Here is a 24,244-nt window from a genome sequence, read left to right on the forward strand (position 1 = left end):
ATAACTTTAAACGGCTCATGTCCAGTAAATAAATAAAACATCAGTCCAGATGTTGAGCTGCAGCTCACCACACTGTCTCTGCGGCCGCGACCGAAACGTTCCTGGGAAACACTGCTGACCGTGTCATCATCAGAGGAAGACTGAGGAACATGAGTCAGTGATGAAGACTGAGGAACATGAGTCAGTGAGGAAGACTGAGGAACATGAGTCAGTGAGGAAGACTGAGGAACATGAGTCAGTGAGGAAGACTGAGGAACATGAGTCAGTGATGAAGACTGAGGAACATGAGTCAGTGATGAAGACTGAGGAACATGAGTCAGTGATGAAGACTGAGGAACATGAGTCAGTGAGGAAGACTGAGGAACATGAGTGAGTGAGGAAGACTGAGGAACATGAGTCAGTGATGAAGACTGAGGAACATGAGTCAGTGATGAAGACTGAGGAACATGAGTCAGTGATGAAGACTGAGGAACATGAGTCAGTGATGAAGACTGAGGAACATGAGTCAGTGATGAAGACTGAGGAACATGAGTCAGTGATGAAGACTGAGGAACATGAGTCAGTGATGAAGACTGAGGAACATGAGTCAGTGATGAAGACTGAGGAACATGAGTCAGTGATGGAGGAAGACTTGCTACAACCAGCACTCCATAGCATTCAGTTTGTCTCTGAATGAAACTCTGACACCAGAGAGTCTCACATGATGCTGAGTCAGTGAGAGACACACACACACACACACACACACACACACACACACACACACACACACACACACACACACACACACACACACACACACACACACACACACACACACACACACACACACACACACACACACACACACACACACACACAGGGGTTATAGGGGGCGTGTGTAGTCGTGCGGGGTGCTGGGGGTTTAGGGTGCTCACCACAGGGCTGCTGCGGGTGGAGCTGGAGTACCAGCTGAGGGCAGAGGGCTGTGGGGGGGGGGCAGGAGGAGAGGTCAGGGGTCAACGTGGAGGTCACATGCAGCACACTGAGCTGCTGTGGTGACTTTGTTTCACGCCGTCGACAAGAAGACTTACAGGCCTGGAACTGGAGCCCAAGAGACCGGCGTCCTCGTACACCGAGGCCTGAGGACACATGTGGGACGCACGGGACATGAGTCCTCACCTCCTAGGAGGTAGGGAGCATGAGTCCTTACCCACTAGGAGGTAGGGATCATGAGTCCTCACCCACTAGGAGGTAGGGAGCATGAGTCCTCACCCACTACGAGGTAGGGAGCATGAGTCCTCACCCACTAGGAAGTAGGGAGCATGAGTCCTTACCCACTAGGAGGTAGGGAGCATGAGTCCTTACCCACTAGGAGGTAGGGAGCATGAGTCCTCACCCACTAGGAGGTAGGGATCATGAGTCCTCACCCACTAGGAAGTAGGGAGCATGAGTCCTTACCCACTAGGAGGTAGGGAGCATGAGTCCTTACCCACTAGGAGGTAGGGGAGCATGAGTCCTTACCCACTAGGAGGTAGGGAGCATGAGTCCTTACCCACTAGGAGGTAGGGAGCATGAGTCCTTACCCACTAGGAGGTAGGGAGCATGAGTCCTTACCCACTAGGAGGTAGGGAGCATGAGTCCTTACCCACTAGGAGGTAGGGAGCATGAGTCCTTACCCACTAGGAGGTAGGGGAACATGAGTCCTTACCCACTAGGAGGTAGGGAGCATGAGTCCTTACCCACTAGGAGGTAGGGAGCATGAGTCCTTACCCACTAGGAGGTAGGGAGCATGAGTCCTTACCCACTAGGAGGTAGGGAGCATGAGTCCTTACCCACTAGGAGGTAGGGAGCATGAGTCCTTACCCACTAGGAGGTAGGGATCATGAGTCCTTACCCACTAGGAGGTAGGGAGCATGAGTCATTACCCATTAGGAGGTAGGGAGCATGAGTCCTTACCCACTAGGAGGTAGGGAGCATGAGTCCTCACCCACTAGGAGGTAGGGAGCATGAGTCCTCACCCACTAGGAGGTAGGGAGCATGAGTCCTTACCCACTACGAGGTAGGGAGCATGAGTCCTCACCCACTAGGAGGTAGGGATCATGAGTCCTTACCCACTAGGAAGTAGGGAGCATGAGTCCTTACCCACTAGGAGGTAGGGAGCATGAGTCCTTACCCACTAGGAGGTAGGGAGCATGAGTCCTTACCCACTAGGAGGTAGGGAGCATGAGTCCTTACCCACTAGGAGGTAGGGAGCATGAGTCCTTACCCACTAGGAGGTAGGGAGCATGAGTCCTTACCCACTAGGAGGTAGAGAGCATGAGTCCTTACCCACTAGGAGGTAGGGAGCATGAGTCCTTACCCACTAGGAGGTAGGGATCATGAGTCCTTACCCACTAGGAGGTAGGGAGCATGAGTCATTACCCATTAGGAGGTAGGGAGCATGAGTCCTTACCCACTAGGAGGTAGGGAGCATGAGTCCTTACCCACTAGGAGGTAGGGAGCATGAGTCCTCACCCACTAGGAGGTAGGGAGCATGAGTCCTCACCCACTAGGAGGTAGGGAGCATGAGTCCTTACCCACTAGGAGGTAGGGAGCATGAGTCCTTACCCACTAGGAGGTAGGGAGCATGAGTCCTTACCCACTAGGAGGTAGGGAGCATGAGTCCTTACCCACTAGGAGGTAGGATAGACCTTCTCTGGTCACAGACAATCTTTCCAACTGAAGCTCTGGCTTCAGGGTATCATCTTATCATCTTATCTGAGTGAAGCACCAGGCTCTGAGTGTCCGGACTAAATATAAACCAGCGGACACATGAGGCCATGAGGGAACCTCCTGAAGGCAACACGAGGGAACCTTATGAAGGCAACACGAGGGAACCTCCTGAAGGCAAAACGAGGGAACCTCATGAAGGCAACACGAGGGAACCTCCTGAAGGCAACACGAGGGACCCTCCTGAAGGCAACACGAGGGAATCTCCTGAAGGCAACACGAGGGACCCTCCTGAAGGCAACACGAGGGACCCTTCCTCATGAAGGCAACACGAGGGAACCTTCCTCATGAAGGCAACACGAGGGAACCTTCCTCATGAAGGCAACACGAGGGAACCTCCTGAAGGCAACACGAGGGAACCTTCCTCCTGAAGGCAACACGAGGGAACCTTCCTCATGAAGGCAACACGAGGGAACCTCCTGAAGGCAACACGAGGGACCCTCCTGAAGGCAACACGAGGGAACCTCCTGAAGGCAACACGAGGGAACCTTCCTCCTGAAGGCAACACGAGGGAACCTTCCTCCTGAAGGCAACACGAGGGAACCTTCCTCATGAAGGCAACACGAGGGAACCTCCTGAAGGCAACACGAGGGAACCTTCCTCATGAAGGCAACACGAGGGACCCTCCTGAAGGCAACACGAGGGAACCTTCCTCCTGAAGGCAACACGAGGGAACCTTCCTCATGAAGGCAACACGAGGGAACCTTCCTCATGAAGGCAACACGAGGGAACCTCCTGAAGGCAACACGAGGGACCCTCCTGAAGGCAACACGAGGGAACCTCCTGAAGGCAACACGAGGGACCCTCCTGAAGGCAACACGAGGGAACCTCCTGAAGGCAACACGAGGGACCCTCCTGAAGGCAACACGAGGGAACCTCCTGAAGGCAACACGAGGGAACCTCCTGAAGGCAACACGAGGGACCCTTCCGAAGGCAACACGAGGGAACCTCCTGAAGGCAACACGAGGGAACCTCCTGAAGGCAACACGAGGGACCCTGCTGAAGGCAACACGAGGGAACCTTCCTCATGAAGGCAACACGAGGGAACCTTCCTCATGAAGGCAACACGAGGGAACCTCCTGAAGGCAACACGAGGGACCCTCCTGAAGGCAACACGAGGGAACCTTCCTCCTGAAGGCAACACGAGGGAACCTTCCTCATGAAGGCAACACGAGGGAACCTCCTGAAGGCAACACGAGGGACCCTCCTGAAGGCAACACGAGGGAACCTCCTGAAGGCAACACGAGGGAACCTTCCTCCTGAAGGCAACACGAGGGAACCTTCCTCCTGAAGGCAACACGAGGGAACCTTCCTCATGAAGGCAACACGAGGGAACCTCCTGAAGGCAACACGAGGGAACCTTCCTCATGAAGGCAACACGAGGGACCCTCCTGAAGGCAACACGAGGGAACCTTCCTCCTGAAGGCAACACGAGGGAACCTTCCTCATGAAGGCAACACGAGGGAACCTTCCTCATGAAGGCAACACGAGGGAACCTCCTGAAGGCAACACGAGGGACCCTCCTGAAGGCAACACGAGGGACCCTCCTGAAGGCAACACGAGGGAACCTCCTGAAGGCAACACGAGGGACCCTCCTGAAGGCAACACGAGGGAACCTCCTGAAGGCAACACGAGGGAACCTCCTGAAGGCAACACGAGGGAACCTCCTGAAGGCAACACGAGGGAACCTCCTGAAGGCAACACGAGGGACCCTCCTGAAGGCAACACGAGGGAACCTCCTGAAGGCAACACGAGGGACCCTCCTGAAGGCAACACGAGGGACCCTCCTGAAGGCAACACGAGGGACCGTCCTGAAGGCAACACGAGGGAACCTCCTGAAGGCAAAATGAGGGAACCTCCTGAAGGCAACATGAGGCATGCAGAGCATGACTGACCATGCTGTAGCTGCGAGGCAGTGCTGGGCCCACGCTGGAGGACGAGGCAGTGGTCGCCTGGAGGAGAGGAGCCAGGAAACGTTTAGAGGAAAGCTGTAGAGGGAGGAGAGACTAGAGGAGGTGTTGGGAGGTGTTCATGCTGGAGGAGAACCGTCTCCATCAGGCAGTGAATTCACATGATCACACTATGCTTCAGAACCATGATCCTCCCGTGGCTCCAGACGGTCATGTTTCAGTACCAGCAGACTATCACCACAGACGACATCATTAAACACCTAACGTGTCAAACCCAGGTACTGCCAACACATTTTAAAAGGGAAGGACACTAGATGCTGAAGATTAGCTCAATAGTCGGGGAGGTAACCAGAGTTCAGATCATAGTTTAGGCTGAATTTAACTCAGACAATGAGTGAGAAGTAAAGGTCCAGTAGTGAGGGTCCAGTAGTAAAGGTCCAGTAGTACTGTGTAGTACTGGACTAATGAATCTCGTCTGTGTGAATATCTATATTTATATATATATAAATAAATATGTGTATAAAACTGCATAAACCAGAACGTGCTTAGTGACCCCCCACGTCTCTTATGTCCAACACGCCACACCATGCAGATATCAAAGTGCTGTCGACCGACCCGAGGCCGATAGGTGGAGGTGGAGGTAGGAGGCGTGGCTTTGGTCTTCGTGAGGCTGCTGTAGTTCCTTTGATCGTGGTACAGTCCAGTCTGGGGGGGGGGGGGGGGCAGTAACATAAAGGACCTCAAACAAATACCAACATGACGAGGGTCTACCATCGTATTCAGACTCATGCAACAGGGCCGGCGGCTTCATGAGCCACAGGCCTCCAGCTGAAGGCCCCTAGGAGCAGCACTGACCAGCAGGTCCTTCCTGGAGGCGCTGGAGGAGGAGCGTCTGTGGCCCAGCAGGTCGCTGTACACAGAACTCTGTTCAACCCGGAGCAGAACAAACATGAAGTGAAGAAGAAAAACTGAGAGGAAGAGCGTAGACGACGAACATCACATACGTACAGAGGAGCGGGAGGTCTTGAGGGTGGAGCTAGAGGAGAGGCCGTCAGACTGGAGGGGGCGGAGTCACAAGAATGATGACAGTTACACACCTGAGACGCTGGGAGGCGCGAACACGTCTCACTAACCAACACATGAAGCACACACACATGCCATCTACGGGGAAGGAACCAACCACATTGGTGCGTGGCCCTTTAAGAAGGTCATGTGACACCATCCTGAAGTTTGTTTTATCAACAGGTGCTCAAGCAGACGCTACCTGTGCGATCAGTGTTCAGTCTGGGGATCACGACACTGGCTGTTCAGGTGTCACAAGCAGAGCATCCAAATATACAGAGAGGAATTCAATGTAGAAATGAAGTGTCTGTGACTCTCTGCATCACCAGTCTGTCAGGTGTGAACCTCGCCAGGTGTGACCCTCCGAGAAGAGACGAGTGGAACGGGAGCAGAAGCTCACGAGAATAAAGAAAGTGGAAATACTAAGAAGTCTGAAAACAGCTTCAGAGAAACTACTGACTGCTCAATAAAGTTAGTTATGAACTCGTTACATGCTGAACACACACACACACACACACACTGTGCACTCACAACGCACACACACACACACACACTGTGCACTCACAACACACACACACGGTGCACTCACAACACACACACACACACGGTGCACTCACAACGCACCAACACATCCTTTCTGCGGGTGCTGGAGCGACTCGTGGAGCCGGCGTCTCGAGCCGCTGACGACGAGGTCGACTTCAGAGTGAAGAGAAACAAACATCAGGAGAAATCTACTGCACCCCCCCCCATGAGTGAGACCCTGTGAGGGCTCCATGAAGAACTCTGTGGGTCTACTCTGCTTCACGCACCCTGTAGCTGCAGGCTGACATGACATCATCCTCCAGCCCCTGTGGAGTGGAAACACGGAGTCACAGCAGAAAGCAGACAGAGAGGAACATGAGCTGCAGGACGAGAACCGAGAGGAACGAGTGCAGAGATACAGACCCGGCGATGGCGGCTGGTCACACTACCACTACTAGAGCCTCTGGCCTTGTCCGAGTCGGCCTGGAGGAGGAAGGAAGGAAGGTTGGGAGGGATTACAGAGAGAAGAGGTCAACCGGCCGAGGTCAACGGGCCGAGGTCAACGGGCAGAGGTCAACGGGCAGAGGTCAACGGGCCGAGGTCAACGGGCCGAGGTCACTGCAGTGCTCAGTCGCCAAACAAAGACCGCGACAGGCAGAGCACCAGGCGGATGAACACAGGTCATCTCCATCAGAGCGCAGCGCGACGGTGAGTGGAACGCCACGCCGGTTAATGCTGAACACGTCTCGTGAAAGCCTCTGCTCCTCTGAGCACCAACACAGACTCCATGCAGCAGCCGCCCACCGGCACCTCCTGCTGGAGCTGAAAGGAGGTGCTGCTCCTCCTGCAGACTCAGCCACACCATGCAAGTCACGCTCAGCCAGGCGACAGCACCTCCAAACACACACTGAGGCTTCCTCGGACGGCGAGGGGTCAGCGTGGGGGTCGAGTGCGGCGCCACACAACAGGCTGTTAGTGGGAGGCGGCCTCCGGTCCCCTACCATCCACTGGTGGATCTGACCCCACTTCCTGTTGCTCCCGCTGGAGGAGAGGTACGAGCGCTGCACCAGGAGAAACACACACACACACTTCACTGAGAGCTGAGAGCAGAGACCAGGACAGAGACCAGGGACCAGGACAGAGACCAGGACAGAGTCCAGGACAGAGTCCTCTCCTCTGTGGGTGATGTGTTGACCAGCAGCTCTTCAGCCCCATGAGGACCCACTGGTCAACACTGAGGTGTGGTCCCACGTGGTCCCCATTTGGTCCCATGTGGTCCCATGTGGTCCAATGTGGTCCAATGTGGTCCCATGTGGTCCCGTGTGGTCCAATGTGGTCCCGTGTGGTCCCGTGTGGTCCCATGTGGTCCAATGTGGTCCAATGTGGTCCCATGTGGTCCCATGTGGTCCCATGTGGTCCCATGTGGTCCCACGTGGTCCAATGTGGTCCCGTGTGGTCCAATGTGGTCCCATGTGGTCCAATGTGGTCCCGTGTGGTCCAATGTGGTCCCGTGTGGTCCAATGTGGTCCCGTGTGGTCCCATGTGGTCCCATGTGGTCCAATGTGGTCCCATGTGGTCCAATGTGGTCCCATGTGGTCCCATGTGGTCCCGTGTGGTCCCGTGTGGTCCAATGTGGTCCAATGTGGTCCCATGTGGTCCAATGTGGTCCCATGTGGTCCCATGTGGTCCCATGTGGTCCCATGTGGTCATTATAAACACATCACTATAAATAGAGAGCACATCTCCAGTGGGGTCTGGCGGTGGAGGTCCAGGTCGTGTTTTACCTCTTTCTGCTGCCGCTCCAGTTCCCTCATCCGGATGTCTCGGGCCTCGGCCCGGGCCGCCCTCTTGGCTGCGAGCCTCGCCTCCGCCTGGAAGACAACAACAACAATGAAGGGACAGCTTAAAAGCCACACAGTCAAATACACACCAGTGAGAGAAGAGACACAAGGTTAATTTAACTATTATTTAACCTCACTCGCTCCCTGCTAGTGAGGTGTGGTGGATCAGCTGGAAAATACATCACATAGATTTTGATAATTAGGTTGACTGTGAAATGCAGATTTACAACAGTGCGAGTTATTGTTTAGATATATAACAACAAATCCAATCAAATAAATTTAAAAAAGAAGCTGATCTGCTTTGTTTTCTCATATTTATATATATATATATATATATATATATGAATGAATAGATATATATATAGAGTGTCTGTTCCTAAAGACCATAAACACCTGGAGGTGGGTAGTGTCTGTTGCTAGAGACCATAAACACCTGGAGGTGGGTAGTGTCTGTTGCTAGAGACCATAAACACCTGGAGGTGGGTAGTGTCTGTTGCTAGAGACCATAAACACCTGGAGGTGGGTAGTGTCTGTTCCTAGAGACCATAAACACCTGGAGGTGAGTAGTGTCTGTTCCTAAAGACCATAAACACCTGGAGGTGAGTAGTGTGTTCCTACAGACCATAAACACCTGGAGGTGGGTAGTGTCTGTTCCTAGAGACCATAAACACCTGGAGGTGAGTAGTGTGTTCCTACAGACCATAAACACCTGGAGGTGGGCAGTGTCTGTTCCTAGAGACCATAAACACCTGGAGGTGGGTAGTGTCTGTTCCTAAAGACCATAAACACCTGGAGGTGGGTAGTGTCTGTTCCTAGAGACCATAAACACCTGGAGGTGGGTAGTGTCTGTTCCTAGAGACCATAAACACCTGGAGGTGGGTAGTGTCTGTTCCTAGAGACCATAAACACCTGGTGGTGGGTAGTGTCTGTTCCTAGAGATCATAAACACCTGGAGGTGGGTAGTGTCTGTTCCTAGAGACCATAAACACCTGGAGGTGGGCAGTGTCTGTTCCTAGAGACCATAAACACCTGGAGGTGGGTAGTGTCTGTTCCTAAAGACCATAAACACCTGGAGGTGGGCAGTGTCTGTTCCTAGAGACCATAAACACCTGGAGGTGGGCAGTGTCTGTTCCTAGAGACCATAAACACCTGGAGGTGAGTAGTGTCTGTTCCTAGAGACCATAAACACCTGGAGGTGGGTAGTGTCTGTTCCTAAAGACCATAAACACCTGGAGGTGGGTAGTGTCTGTTCCTAAAGACCATAAACACCTGGAGGTGGGCAGTGTCTGTTCCTAGAGACCATAAACACCTGGAGGTGAGTAGTGTCTGTTCCTAAAGACCATAAACACCTGGAGGTGGGTAGTGTCTGTTCCTAGAGACCATAAACACCTGGAGGTGAGTAGTGTCTGTTCCTGGAGACCATAAACACCTGGAGGTGGGTAGTGTCTGTTCCTAAAGACCATAAACACCTGGAGGTGGGTAGTGTCTGTTCCTAGAGACCATAAACACCTGGAGGTGAGTAGTGTGTTCCTACAGACCATAAACACCTGGAGGTGGGTAATGTCTGTTCCTAGAGACCATAAACACCTGGAGGTGAGTAGTGTCTGTTCCTAGAGACCATAAACACCTGGAGGTGGGTAGTGTCTGTTCCTAAAGACCATAAACACCTGGAGGTGGGTAGTGTCTGTTCCTAGAGACCATAAACACCTGGAGGTGGGCAGTGTCTGTTCCTAGAGACCATAAACACCTGGAGGTGGGTAGTGTCTGTTCCTAAAGACCATAAACACCTGGAGGTGGGTAGTGTCTGTTCCTAGAGACCATAAACACCTGGAGGTGGGTAGTGTCTGTTCCTAGAGACCATAAACACCTGGAGGTGGGTAGTGTCTGTTCCTAGAGACCATAAACACCTGGTGGTGGGTAGTGTCTGTTCCTAGAGATCATAAACACCTGGAGGTGGGTAGTGTCTGTTCCTAGAGACCATAAACACCTGGAGGTGGGTAGTGTCTGTTCCTAAAGACCATAAACACCTGGAGGTGGGCAGTGTCTGTTCCTAGAGACCATAAACACCTGGAGGTGAGTAGTGTCTGTTCCTAGAGACCATAAACACCTGGAGGTGGGTAGTGTCTGTTCCTAAAGACCATAAACACCTGGAGGTGGGCAGTGTCTGTTCCTAGAGACCATAAACACCTGGAGGTGAGTAGTGTCTGTTCCTAGAGACCATAAACACCTGGAGGTGGGTAGTGTCTGTTCCTAAAGACCATAAACACCTGGAGGTGGGCAGTGTCTGTTCCTAGAGACCATAAACACCTGGAGGTGAGTAGTGTCTGTTCCTAAAGACCATAAACACCTGGAGGTGGGTAGTGTCTGTTCCTAGAGACCATAAACACCTGGAGGTGGGCAGTGTCTGTTCCTACAGACCATAAACACCTGGAGGTGGGTAGTGTCTGTTCCTAAAGACCATAAACACCTGGAGGTGGGCAGTGTCTGTTCCTACAGACCATAAACACCTGGAGGTGGGTAGTGTCTGTTCCTAGAGATCATAAACACCTGGAGGTGGGTAGTGTCTGTTCCTAGAGACCATAAACACCTGGAGGTGGGCAGTGTCTGTTCCTAGAGACCATAAACACCTGGAGGTGGGTAGTGTCTGTTCCTAAAGACCATAAACACCTGGAGGTGGGCAGTGTCTGTTCCTAGAGACCATAAACACCTGGAGGTGAGTAGTGTCTGTTCCTAGAGACCATAAACACCTGGAGGTGAGTAGTGTCTGTTCCTAGAGACCATAAACACCTGGAGGTGGGTAGTGTCTGTTCCTAAAGACCATAAACACCTGGAGGTGGGCAGTGTCTGTTCCTAGAGACCATAAACACCTGGAGGTGAGTAGTGTCTGTTCCTAGAGACCACAAACACCTGGAGGTGGGTAGTGTCTGTTCCTAAAGACCATAAACACCTGGAGGTGGGCAGTGTCTGTTCCTAGAGACCATAAACACCTGGAGGTGGGTAGTGTCTGTTCCTAAAGACCATAAACACCTGGAGGTGGGTAGTGTCTGTTCCTAAAGACCATAAACACCTGGAGGTGGGCAGTGTCTGTTCCTACAGACCATAAACACCTGGAGGTGGGTAGTGTCTGTTCCTAGAGACCATAAACACCTGGAGGTGGGTAGTGTCTGTTCCTAAAGACCATAAACACCTGGAGGTGGGCAGTGTCTGTTCCTAGAGACCATAAACACCTGGAGGTGAGTAGTGTCTGTTCCTAGATACCATAAACACCTGGAGGTGGGTAGTGTCTGTTCCTAAAGACCATAAACACCTGGAGGTGGGCAGTGTCTGTTCCTAGAGACCATAAACACCTGGAGGTGGGTAGTGTCTGTTCCTAAAGACCATAAACACCTGGAGGTGGGCAGTGTCTGTTCCTAGAGACCATAAACACCTGGAGGTGGGTAGTGTCTGTTCCTAAAGACCATAAACACCTGGAGGTGGGTAGTGTCTGTTCCTAGAGACCATAAACACCTGGAGGTGGGCAGTGTCTGTTCCTACAGACCATAAACACCTGGAGGTGGGTAGTGTCTGTTCCTAAAGACCATAAACACCTGGAGGTGGGCAGTGTCTGTTCCTACAGACCATAAACACCTGGAGGTGGGTAGTGTCTGTTCCTAGAGACCATAAACACCTGGAGGTGGGCAGTGTCTGTTCCTAGAGACCATAAACACCTGGAGGTGGGTAGTGTCTGTTCCTAAAGACCATAAACACCTGGAGGTGGGCAGTGTCTGTTCCTAGAGACCATAAACACCTGGAGGTGAGTAGTGTCTGTTCCTAGAGACCATAAACACCTGGAGGTGAGTAGTGTCTGTTCCTAGAGACCATAAACACCTGGAGGTGGGTAGTGTCTGTTCCTAAAGACCATAAACACCTGGAGGTGGGCAGTGTCTGTTCCTAGAGACCATAAACACCTGGAGGTGAGTAGTGTCTGTTCCTAGAGACCACAAACACCTGGAGGTGGGTAGTGTCTGTTCCTAAAGACCATAAACACCTGGAGGTGGGCAGTGTCTGTTCCTAGAGACCATAAACACCTGGAGGTGGGTAGTGTCTGTTCCTAAAGACCATAAACACCTGGAGGTGGGCAGTGTCTGTTCCTACAGACCATAAACACCTGGAGGTGGGTAGTGTCTGTTCCTAGAGACCATAAACACCTGGAGGTGGGCAGTGTCTGTTCCTAGAGACCATAAACACCTGGAGGTGGGTAGTGTCTGTTCCTAAAGACCATAAACACCTGGAGGTGGGCAGTGTCTGTTCCTAGAGACCATAAACACCTGGAGGTGAGTAGTGTCTGTTCCTAGATACCATAAACACCTGGAGGTGGGTAGTGTCTGTTCCTAAAGACCATAAACACCTGGAGGTGGGCAGTGTCTGTTCCTAGAGACCATAAACACCTGGAGGTGGGTAGTGTCTGTTCCTAAAGACCATAAACACCTGGAGGTGGGCAGTGTCTGTTCCTAGAGACCATAAACACCTGGAGGTGGGTAGTGTCTGTTCCTAAAGACCATAAACACCTGGAGGTGGGTAGTGTCTGTTCCTAGAGACCATAAACACCTGGAGGTGGGCAGTGTCTGTTCCTAGAGACCATAAACACCTGGAGGTGGGCAGTGTCTGTTCCTACAGACCATAAACACCTGGAGGTGGGTAGTGTCTGTTCCTAAAGACCATAAACACCTGGAGGTGGGCAGTGTCTGTTCCTAAAGACCATAAACACCTGGAGGTGGGTAGTGTCTGTTCCTAGAGACCATAAACACCTGGAGGTGGGCAGTGTCTGTTCCTAGAGACCATAAACACCTGGAGGTGGGTAGTGTCTGTTCCTAAAGACCATAAACACCTGGAGGTGGGCAGTGTCTGTTCCTACAGACCATAAACACCTGGAGGTGGGTAGTGTCTGTTCCTAAAGACCATAAACACCTGGAGGTGGGTAGTGTCTGTTCCTAAAGACCATAAACACCTGGAGGTGGGCAGTGTCTGTTCCTAGAGACCATAAACACCTGGAGGTGAGTAGTGTCTGTTCCTAGAGACCATAAACACCTGGAGGTGGGCAGTGTCTGTTCCTACAGACCATAAACACCTGGAGGTGGGTAGTGTCTGTTCCTAAAGACCATAAACACCTGGAGGTGTGTAGTGTCTGTTCCTAAAGACCATAAACACCTGGAGGTGGGCGGTGTCTGTTCCTAGAGACCATAAACACCTGGAGGTGGGTAGTGTCTGTTCCTAGAGACCATAAACACCTGGAGGTGGGTAGTGTCTGTTCCTAGAGACCATAAACACCTGGAGGTGGGTAGTGTCTGTTCCTAAAGACCATAAACACCTGGAGGTGGGTAGTGTCTGTTCCTAAAGACCATACACACCTGGAGGTGGGTAGTGTCTATTCCTAGAGACCATAAACACCTGGAGGTGGGTAGATAGATAGATAGATATATACTTTATTAATCCCCAAGGGGAAATTTGTCGAGCCAGTAGCAGCAACACACAAGAATAAAAAAAAAAAAAAAAAAAAACACAAATATAAGAAGGGTTAGGGTGATCTGGCAAGAGGTGAACTGTTGTAGAGCCTCATAGCCGTCGGCAGGAATGTTCTCCTGTATCTCTCCTTGTGGCAGCGGAGCGTGAGGAGACGTCTGGAGAAAGTACTCCTCTGTCCCTGTAGGAGGTGGTGGAGAGGGTGGTCCGGGTTGTCCAATATGGACACCAGTTTCTTCAACGTCCTCCTCTCCACCACCTGTTCCAGGTGCTCCAGCTGGCAGCCGATGATGGAGCCAGCCTTCCTAACCAGTTTGTTAAGACGGCTGGTGTCACCGGCTCGATGCTGCTCCCCAGCAGACAATGGCAAAGTGCAGCACACTGGCCACAACCGACTGGTAGAATAACTCCAGCATCTTGCTGCACACGTTGAAGGATCAAGCTTCCTCAGGAAAAGAGTCGACTCATCCCTTCTTGTACACAGCGTTGATGTTGGCCTTCCAGTTCAGTCGGCTGTCGATGGAGACGCCCAGGTACTTGTACTCCTCCACCATGTCCACGTCCACTCCCAGGACACTCAGAGGTGTAGGAGCTGTCGCCTTCCTCCTGAAGTCCACCACCATCTCTCTGGTCTTGGCCACGTTCAGCCGCAGGTGGTTCTCATCGGCCCACTTTACAAAGTCACTCACCACTGCCCTGTACTCCTCCCGTCCATCCCTAATACACCCGACCACTGCAGAATCATCAGAGTACTTCTGCAGATGGCATGACTCCGTGTTGTACTGGAAGTCACTGGTGTACAGGGTGAAGAGGAAGGGAGACAGAACAGTTCCCTGTGGGGCTCCAACATCACTGACCACCGTTCCAGACAGCACACGCCCCATTCTGACAAACTGTGGTCTGCCTGTGAGGTAGTCAGTGATCCAGGAGATGGTGGACGCGTCCACACCGGCCACCCGCAGCTTCTCACTCAGCAGCAGTGGCTGGATGGTGTTAAATGCACTGGAGAAGTCAAAGAAAGTGACTCTCACAGAGACACCGGTTCCATCCAGGTGCGACTGAGCTCGTAGTGTCTGTTCCTAAAGACCATAAACACCTGGAGGTGGGCAGTGTCTGTTCCTAGAGACCATAAACACCTGGAGGTGGGTAGTGTCTGTTCCTAGAGACCATAAACACCTGGAGGTGGGCAGTGTCTGTTCCTAAAGACCATAAACACCTGGAGGTGGGTAGTGTCTGTTCCTAAAGACCATAAACACCTGGAGGTGGGCAGTGTCTGTTCCTAAAGACCATAAACACCTGGAGGTGGGCAGTGTCTGTTCCTAGAGACCATAAACACCTGGAGGTGGGCAGTGTCTGTTCCTAAAGACCATAAACACCTGGAGGTGGGCAGTGTCTGTTCCTAAAGACCATAAACACCTGGAGGTGGGCAGTGTCTGTTCCTAGAGACCATAAACACCTGGAGGTGGGCAGTGTCTGTTCCTAAAGACCATAAACACCTGGAGGTGGGCAGTGTCTGTTCCTAAAGACCATAAACACCTGGAGGTGGGCAGTGTCTGTTCCTAGAGACCATAAACACCTGGAGGTGGGCAGTGTCTGTTCCTAAAGACCATAAACACCTGGAGGTGGGCAGTGTCTGTTCCTAGAGACCATAAACACCTGGAGGTGGGCAGTGTCTGTTCCTAAAGACCATAAACACCTGGAGGTGGGCAGTGTCTGTTCCTAAAGACAGACCATAATCCAGCACAGACATTCCGGCTCTTATCTCGGAGCAGAAGCCCGGGGCGTCTCCCACCAGCAGAGTGAACAAACACGTTTTATCAGGTGAAGAGCCGCACTAATTCAGCTCGTTTAAACTCAAACCTGTGAGAGTTCAGGACACCTGTGGCTGTTATTAAATATCCGGGGAGAGACCTGCAGGTTCATCCACATGTGACCAATGGGCTTCCAGGTCTTTAAACCAAACTTACATGAACAAACATTTTGTTAAATCCCGGGTGCAGACATGAAAAGTGAGAAAATGTTGTATTTAAACTAACGATGAGAAGTGCAGAGCGTACAGCAAACAGCGTGTGAATTCACATATGAATATAAACACATGTATGTGAGTCTTCCAGGCCTGGAAGTAACCATTTTAAAATGCCATTCCTTTTCCTCGAGTGTGCGGACCCTGACCCCCATAGTTGTAGTGATAATCTCCCTGAATGCAACGTCAAACCGCCGCCCCCCACGTCGCCGTGGCCCCCGGTGAAACAGGAAGTGCATTCGTGGGCATGGAGCTGCACCTGCCGTGGCCGTCTGAGCCGCTATGCAGCGCGGCCCAGCTGAGCTCGGGCCGGGCCTATCTTTAGCCCCGGCTCTCTGACGGCGATACCATGAGGCTGGAAACCGGATCGGCAGAGTCCTCCATCAGACACACCTTCAGCAATCTGGGCAGTCAGATGGTCTGGAGCGCCGCCAGCACGGAGGAGCCGTGAGCTCACCGCGCGCTAGCGCCGCGGGAGGGACTCACTGCTCTCATGGCACCGCTAATCATATGAAAAATGAATATTTAGATGTTTTGGACTGTTGATTTAGTTTAAAAAAAGACTTCTGGGGCTCTTCAGTCACTCCAGCTGCACCAGCTCGATCTCATGGAGACGACTACAAACATTAAACATGACGTCAGACCAGCCCTGGAAACATTCATGTGTTGCTTCCAATACAAAAAAACTCACAACACACACATACATAGTGCAATCACAACACACACACACACACACATTGTGCAATCACAACACACACCCACACACTTGGCTCGTCACGTGTGTGAGGCGTTCGAGGCCTCAGACGTGAGCTGGAGGCCGTCGGCTCAGATTCACCGTGGTCAGCCGTGACTCTGGTGAACCGGCCACCGACCGCACGAGGCCGGCGCTGCAGCGTCGAGGACTTCAGTTTGGGAGGTGGGGCGCTCGACGCTGACCCCCCCCCCCACCACCGAGCTGTGCTGCACAAAGGGCTCCACATGGAGGTGCAGGGTGACTCATGTTGCTATGAGCGGCCTGCAGGACTACAAAGAGCCGCCGCCCCGAGCTTCGCCCCCACCATGACAGCGTGTTCTTAAATGGGCAAAGAGTTAAGAAGAGACCATTTATCCAGGGTGACACGTATACCTGTAAACACGGCGTGACCGTAAAGACTAAAACAAGATAATGGGTCTTTCCCCCTTCCGGTTGACACAAAGACATCAAGACGGTGAAACGGATCTCTCCGTGTCGTCTTCCCTAAAGGAATGGCGGCCCCGCCGTGCAGCAGAATGGACTAATCCAGAACAAGTCGCTACAGGCGAGGCGGCTCGTCTCCTCGCCGAGTTCCCCCCAAAAGGAGAACGCCAGCAGCCGACGTCTCCGCGGTCCAAACCGGCGTCTCCACCGGAGCGGCGGCGCATTAACCGGCAGAACCGGAACATCCAGGTTGAAGACGATGAGTCACACGAGGCGACTCTGACCTCCAGGTTTCACGTCGCACACCGAGGGCTGAACGGAGACGCCAGGAAGAGACACTCAGGGACAGCTTATTGAAATGTTTGATCTGAAGTTGTTCCCAACGTTCTAGAAATCTTTCCAGATTTCAAGGCAGTTCTTAAGACAATGAAGAGAAGTTCAGATCAGGACGACTTCTGTTGAGGCTTCTGCTCCTTGCTAGTCTCCACATGGTGGAATAAGGAGTCTTTACTTTTCTGAAGGTCACAAAAAAGTAATTATGATCCACTAATGTTTACGGGATACAAATATAGTTGAATAATTTATCCAATCTTCATAAAAACAAATTACCAGATAAGTATAGACAAAAAATATATTAAAGAATCTGCCACAAACTCAACAGGTTAAAAATCTAAATCTATGTTTTGTTTCCGAGTCAATTTCCCCATTGGTACTTTAGTTTTTTTAGAAAGGTATTACACAATAGAAACACATTTAGAAGATGACCAGAGCATTGTGTGGAGTTGATGACGCTGACAATAGCCTGTATTAATCAATAACATCCTTCTAGCTTGGCAACACGTGACATTTAGCTTTCAGGATCCGTTTCCTCTGCAGCTCTAACGATCCTGAATGCATATCGTGGTTCCCCCCGTCGAGTCATGGTCCCGTATATTAAATACAACGGTGCACACACTAAAGCCCATTGTCTGGATTAAATCATATGAAACAAAGCATGAATGGAGCAATGTGAGGAGAATATAGCCACGATGCATTCCACTGTGACCCAGAATAGAAACACGGGCGTCTGCGATGGACTGACCTCCCGAGCGATGCTACTCAGAGCCTCGTCCTCTGCGGAGAAGCGGTCCTTCAGGGGCGCTCGCTTCCTCCCAGAGCCCTGAGTGCCCATGCTGCTCCGGAGCGCCACAAGAGCCTCTGACTGCCAACAGCTGCAGGAGGAAGAGGCACAACACATGTGATCCAGCTGTAAACAAACACACATGTGGGAGGCATGCGATGAGCAGGCTTCAGTTTCAACTACACTTCATGAGGTGGGATGTTGAGCAACTCATGTTCATCCGCTCACACGAAGCCGCTTCAACGGGAACAACCACCTCATCGTTTAGCATGCACAGCCAGGCGTGTTGAGAAGGAGGCTCTTCCTCTTGGTCTTTCCAATGCTCTTCCTCCTCCTCCCACTCTTCCTATTCCTCTTGCCCTTCCCCTTCCTCCTGCTCTTCCTAATGTTCTTCCTCTTGCTCTTCCTCCTCCTCATGCTCTTCCTCCTTTGCATGCTCTTCCTCTTGGTCTTTCTCATGCTCTTCCTCCTGCTCTTCCTAATGATCTTCCTCCTCCTCATGCTCTTCCTAATGCTCTTCCTCCTCCTAATGCTCTTCCCCTTCTTCCTCATGTTCTTTCTAATGCTCTTCCTCCTCCTCCTGCTCTTCCTAATGCTCTTCCTCACCCTGCTCTTCCTAATGCTCTTCCTCCTGCTCTTCCTCCTCCTCATGCTCTTCCCCTTCTTCTTCCTCATGTTCTTTCTAATGCTCTTCCTCCTGCTCTTCCTAACGCTCTTCCTCCTGCTCTTCCTCCTCCTCATGCTCTTCCCCTTCTTCTTCCTCATGTTCTTTCTAATGCTCTTCCTCCTGCTCTTCCTAACGCTCTTCCTCCTCCTCATGCTCTTCCTCCTGCTCTTCCTCCTCCTCCTGCTCTTCCTCTTTCCCTTCTTCTTCCTCATGTGGTGTTGACTGATGAGTGTTGCATCAGCTGGTGTTCTCGTCCTCATCTCCGACATGATGATTTACTTAATGACATCTTGACAGGATCAGTGAGATCAGTCACGAGGAGCTGCTGGAGGAGGAGGAGGAGGAGGAGGTGGTGGAGGAGGAACACGCCTCGCCCGGGACCAGCCGAGTCAGAGGACCCACATGAGCACCTTGAAGAGGTCGTCATAACTCAAACAGTTTCACGAACACATCCATCTCACTTCACGGTCGATACACAGTGAGACATGTGTGACTGCTAGCCGACGTTAAACATCTTCAGCTAGCTTACTGGAACATTCAGTTTTCCAACCACACACATTGTATGTCCTAAACCACCGCCTGTGTGATAAGGGGTATCGCTAGTGAGAACCGTAACTAGTTGAAGTGACGTCACTGGTCTACCCTGTGAGTCTTAACTAACTATTCTCACGTTCGCTCGACTGGAAGCTAACGTGATTGCTAGCGCTGATTAGCATTTCGCCCTCTCGGAATTCTCCTTAAACAGTTGGCGAGCGTTAGATTTTTTACTTATCTCTGCGCTTATTTGTTAAAGTAAGCGCTTTACAAACAGGAGAACTACCCACACCCGTACTTCCCCCAGCAGTGACCCCGGCAGGGAGCACTCTTCCCCGGGAGCCAACGCCAGGCTAGCTGCCCCGTTTAGCTGGGAAGCTAGCCTGGATAGCCGAGCTGGCACACTCCACCCCCCTAAATATATAACGTTACCTTCACGACACCTTCAAATAACCCGCGACACCTGCCCAGGTGTTGTCCCTTTCTCCCGGAGGTTCAGGGGAGAGCCATTGGCTGCTCTTCAGAGATCGGTCGTGTTTTAGTCCACACTGACAGCTGTCATCAGTCCGCCTTTCCAGCGCCTTCCACTGCCCAGTGGTTAGATCCAAAGGTCCCGGATGTTGGGGTGTGATGCTGCCTTCACGGCCCGCCAGACGCGTCGTAATGCCCAGTGTTCTACTGGGAGAGAGAGGCGATGAATAGCTCTGCTATAGCAACATGCTAACGGCCCTCCAGGGGTTGACGTTAAGGGGCTGACAGCATGGAAATAGATTCAGTAATGACTGCTGCTGTTATTGTTACTGTAAATAGACCACGTGATTCTTCCTCCTGGTAGATAACATTGGATTTGTTTTAACAAGAAATATAGTCTGTATTAATTTATGGGTTTAAGCCTTAATAACTTCAAATCTAATCAATAACTGTTAACCAATGTTTATGGGTCTACATATGAAAATGGTCAAAATAAACCACTAAACTGACATTTGGGTTCATACTATGTGAGATTTATTTCTTATTTTTTATTTTATTTCAATCTAATGTTATATATATATAGATATATGTATATATATCTATATATATATATCAATACATTACCCATTCTTTACGTTTGAATTTTTACCAAGTAAGGCATAGGTATGTAAAATATAATAGACTTATACTCATTATAAATAATATAATTTATTATAACACACATCACTTTTGCATCATTTTTAATTGCATGCAATCACAAACAAAACACAATTTTAAACTCTGCAAAATGTGCCTAGTTAATCAATTATCGTATCACCTGTTGTATTGTACAACGCTTAAATATTCTATATTGCTGACCAACTAATATTGTTTATAAAATATCCATAAACCTTTGACACTAAATCACAAGAGGAGACAAAGCGATGTAATTCCAAAGTGTCCACCAGAGGGCGGTAGCGGATCGTTGATGATTCTTGGTCCACTTTATTTAAAGAACGCAGTTACGCCTCAAGGAAATGGATATGCCCACAAATAGAATTATGATCAACCACCAAAATAAAGCACGTAATTATTTTTTACTGTATTAAAGTTAAGATGTTTAAAGTAATCTGTTCTATAGAGTAGTGTGGCAAAGTAAGGAATTACAGTCTGATATCACAGCAGGATAAAAATAGCATAATAACGTTGTGTGTATTGTATTTGACACATAAGACAACATGTATGAGTGCAACACAGCAGCATTACAATACAAGCACTACACACATTACACTGTGTGTAGCATACAGCAGCTGTACGGTCTTTCATAGGAAGACCTGCAGGCATGGGAACCCCAGATTGACACCATAACACAGGTTACATCCACACAATCACACACAATCACACACACACTCTCACACACACACTTGTGGCGCATTATTCCCCCTCATCACATGCAGCTAATGACTGTTTGTCTTTCCGTGTGCTGTCGTGCAGACGGCGTTTACCGAGTCTTAACCCAAAGACACCATCAGCCACGCTGTCTCCACTGCTGCTAAACTTTCCATGTAGTCATCACTTTAAGCTCTAATTAACCATTGTTCACAGGTCATAATGAGAAAAGATCTCATCTCAATGCACAACACTGGATTGCGTCATGCCGCTGCTCATCAAACTGTAATAACAGTCATTACAGTTCAGTTGCAGCTGAACAGATATAGAAATCAATATTCTATCAGCATCACTTGGTTAAATAAAGGTCACATGGAACTGGTCCTGCTGCTCTGCTCAGACCTGCCTCTGTGTTCCACTGCAACAGGATGGCCAGATAAACAAGCGTGTGATGTTCAGCTGTCTGAAGCTCAAGCAGCTTTTCATTGGCCTGCTGGAGGAGAACAGGAGGCCGAGGCCCGCAGGCCGCCTCAGTGTTTGTGCAGGTTTATGGCTCGACGCTCATAAACGTGGGGCTGGTGTCCTCAGCTGTCTGCAGGTCTCTCTCCTCTCTGTGAGCCTCAGTGACCCCCCCTCTCACAGCTCTGCATGAGCACGAGGTGGAGCGCTGTGCTGTTGGATGTTAGGCACCATGTCGGTTGGAAGCACCTCCCACGGCGCGAACAGGACCGATTCCATTGTGACCCGGTCTGCCTTCAGCCTCCAGTAGAACTCCTGTAATGACCCCATGGAGGGCCGCGCTCCCTCTCCCCGTCTTTGAAGGCGCCCCATAGGGAGCGGGTTGCAATCAGGACACATGACTCATTGATTACTTCTTTTCGGTGTTCCAGCAGTATGCAGAAGGGGGGGGGGGGCTGTGCAGCTGTATGGGGGAGGGGCCGGAGCCTCGGACTCTAATGAGATGTAAACATGGCTGTGCATTGTTTCTCTGGTTGGCTCCGTTGAGCTGAGTGAGGATGAACTCATCAGAGAAGTTCTGAGGCTGCAGGATTTCATCCAACTAACAGCGATGAGGAGGATGTCAGCGGGGGGGGGGGGGGGGCATGAGGATGCACCTGGTTCAGTTCATTAGACCCACAAAGTGAAGACATGAAGCTTTTCCTCTGTGCATGTTCTCCATGAACACACCGTGTCTGTGCATGTGTCTCACATGAATACGCCCGCCATTTAATACCACATCCAGGAGGCCGTCCTCCTTCCCCGTCTGTGCCTCTCTACCTGGTGGTAAACATTTGACGGGCCAAGGCACAACAGATGAAACAGAACCTCTTGATGGGACGACGACACGTTAAATAATTCTGCTGTAAACTCTGTGAAGAAGTTCATCAAACACGTCCACAGTGCACACCAAAACACAAAGACCAATCTCTCTGTTTGAGAACACAGTGAGACGTCAACAGACCGTTAGGGATGCTCCTCTGAGCAATGAGGCCAGAGGAGGGGTCCTCGAGGGTCTCCTGACGTGGACGTGGTCTCTGGAGTCCTGGAGTGGTCATATTGTGGTCATGTTGTGGTCATATTGTGGTCATGTTGTGGTGATGTTGTGGTCATGTTGTGGTCATGTTGTGGTCATATTGTGGTCATATTGTGGTCATATTGTGATCATATTGTGGTCATGTTGTGGTCATGTTGTGGTGATGTTGTGGTCATGTTGTGGTCATGTTGTGGTCATATTGTGGTCATATTGTGGTCATGTTGTGGTCATATTGTGGTCATGTTGTGGTCATATTGTGGTGATGTTGTGGTCATGTTGTGGTCATATTGTGGTCATATTGTGGTCATGTTGTGGTCATGTTGTGGTCATATTGTGGTCATATTGTGATCATATTGTGGTCATGTTGTGGTCATGTTGTGGTCATGTTGTGGTCATATTGTGGTCATATTGTGGTCATATTGTGGTCATGTTGTGGTCATGTTGTGGTCATATTGTGGTCATATTGTGGTCATGTTGTGGTCATGTTGTGGTCATATTGTGGTCATATTGTGGTCATGTTGTGGTCATATTGTGGTCATGTTGTGGTCATAATGTGGTCATATTGTGGTCATATTGTGGTCATGTTGTGGTCATATTTTGGTCATATTGTGGTCATATTGTGGTCATGTTGTGGTCATATTTTGGTCATGTTGTGGTCATATTGTGGTCATATTGTGGTCATATTGTGGTCATGTTGTGGTCATGTTGTGGTCATGTTGTGGTCATATTGTGGTCATATTGTGGTCATATTGTGGTCATGTTGTGGTCATGTTGTGGTCATATTGTGGTCATATTGTGGTCATATTGTGATCATATTGTGGTCATGTTGTGGTCATATTGTGGTCATATTGTGGTCATGTTGTGGTCATATTGTGGTCATATTGTGGTCATATTGTGATCATATTGTGGTCATGTTGTGGTCATATTGTGGTCATGTTGTGGTCATAATGTGGTCATATTGTGGTCATGTTGTGGTCATAATGTGGTCATATTGTGGTCATATTGTGGTCATGTTGTGGTCATATTGTGGTCATGTTGTGGTCATATTGTGGTCATATTGTGGTCATATTGTGATCATATTGTGGTCATGTTGTGGTCATGTTGTGGTCATATTGTGGTCATGTTGTGGTCATATTGTGGTCATATTGTGGTCATGTTGTGGTCATATTGTGGTCATGTTGTGGTCATATTGTGGGCAATAAGACAATTGTCATGTTTGAGTGTCTATGTGTCTTCGTCTGTGTCTTTGAAGGATTTTAAATGATTAGTTTTATTTGACGTGGCAACTAATTAAAGGTCTATAATTCTTTATTTGCCAACATTTAGCATCCCGGGCCTCTTCTTGGGGGGGGGGGGGGGGAGGGGGGGCTTATTTGCCAATTGACATTTGGTGAAAGGGTGTCAGCTGAAGAAAAGCCCCTCACACCAGGAGGTAGCAGCTCACGCCGAAACCACCTCACACATTGTGTGTGTGTGTCGAGAGGAGCTCGTCCCACCGCTGCTGAGGGGTGAAGTGTGTGAGGGGGTGAAGTGTGTGAGGGGGGGCAGCCGGGACCTTTAAAACCTGTACATGGAAGTAAAGAACCAATTAATAATAATAATAATAATAATAATACATTCATTTTATAAGGCGCCTTTCAAGGCACTCAAGGTCGCCGTACAACATATTTAAAAATGGACACAATTAAAAAGCAGAACAGTTAAAAAGCAAAACAGTTAAAAAGCAGAACAGTCTGCAGCAGAGCAACCAAGAGGGGAACAGGTCAGC

General features: G+C 50.3%; 1 protein-coding gene across 31 annotated transcripts in view; it reads right to left on the reverse strand.

Annotated features, from left to right (window-relative positions):
- Positions 1–19,759, reverse strand: part of lrrfip2 (leucine rich repeat (in FLII) interacting protein 2) — a 31,607-nt gene extending 11,848 nt beyond the window's left edge. For 2 of the 31 annotated variants that reach the window (XM_056434932.1, XM_056434928.1), the window contains exons 1-14: positions 19,536–19,758; positions 17,864–17,993; positions 8,027–8,113; positions 7,244–7,303; positions 6,666–6,725; positions 6,530–6,568; positions 6,345–6,416; positions 5,667–5,714; positions 5,514–5,582; positions 5,274–5,363; positions 4,644–4,736; positions 1,071–1,118; positions 915–962; positions 69–167 (exon numbers count right to left, since the gene is read on the reverse strand). In XM_056434932.1, the coding sequence (XP_056290907.1) occupies positions 69–167; positions 915–962; positions 1,071–1,118; positions 4,644–4,736; positions 5,274–5,363; positions 5,514–5,582; positions 5,667–5,714; positions 6,345–6,416; positions 6,530–6,568; positions 6,666–6,725; positions 7,244–7,303; positions 8,027–8,113; positions 17,864–17,953 (903 nt within the window). In that variant the 5' untranslated portion in view covers positions 17,954–17,993; positions 19,536–19,758. Of the gene's footprint in view, positions 1–68; positions 168–914; positions 963–1,070; positions 1,119–4,643; positions 4,737–5,273; positions 5,364–5,513; positions 5,583–5,666; positions 5,715–6,337; positions 6,417–6,529; positions 6,726–7,136; positions 7,220–7,243; positions 7,304–8,026; positions 8,114–17,863; positions 17,994–19,535 lie in introns of those variants that run through there. The other 29 variants (XM_056434931.1, XM_056434917.1, XM_056434924.1 and 26 more) reach the window with 26 other exon arrangements.
- Positions 19,760–24,244: the final 4,485 nt, after the last annotated feature.

The sequence above is a fragment of the Pseudoliparis swirei genome, chromosome 17 (assembly GCF_029220125.1).
Source record: "Pseudoliparis swirei isolate HS2019 ecotype Mariana Trench chromosome 17, NWPU_hadal_v1, whole genome shotgun sequence".
In the NCBI taxonomy this organism is placed as follows: domain Eukaryota; kingdom Metazoa; phylum Chordata; class Actinopteri; order Perciformes; family Liparidae; genus Pseudoliparis; species Pseudoliparis swirei.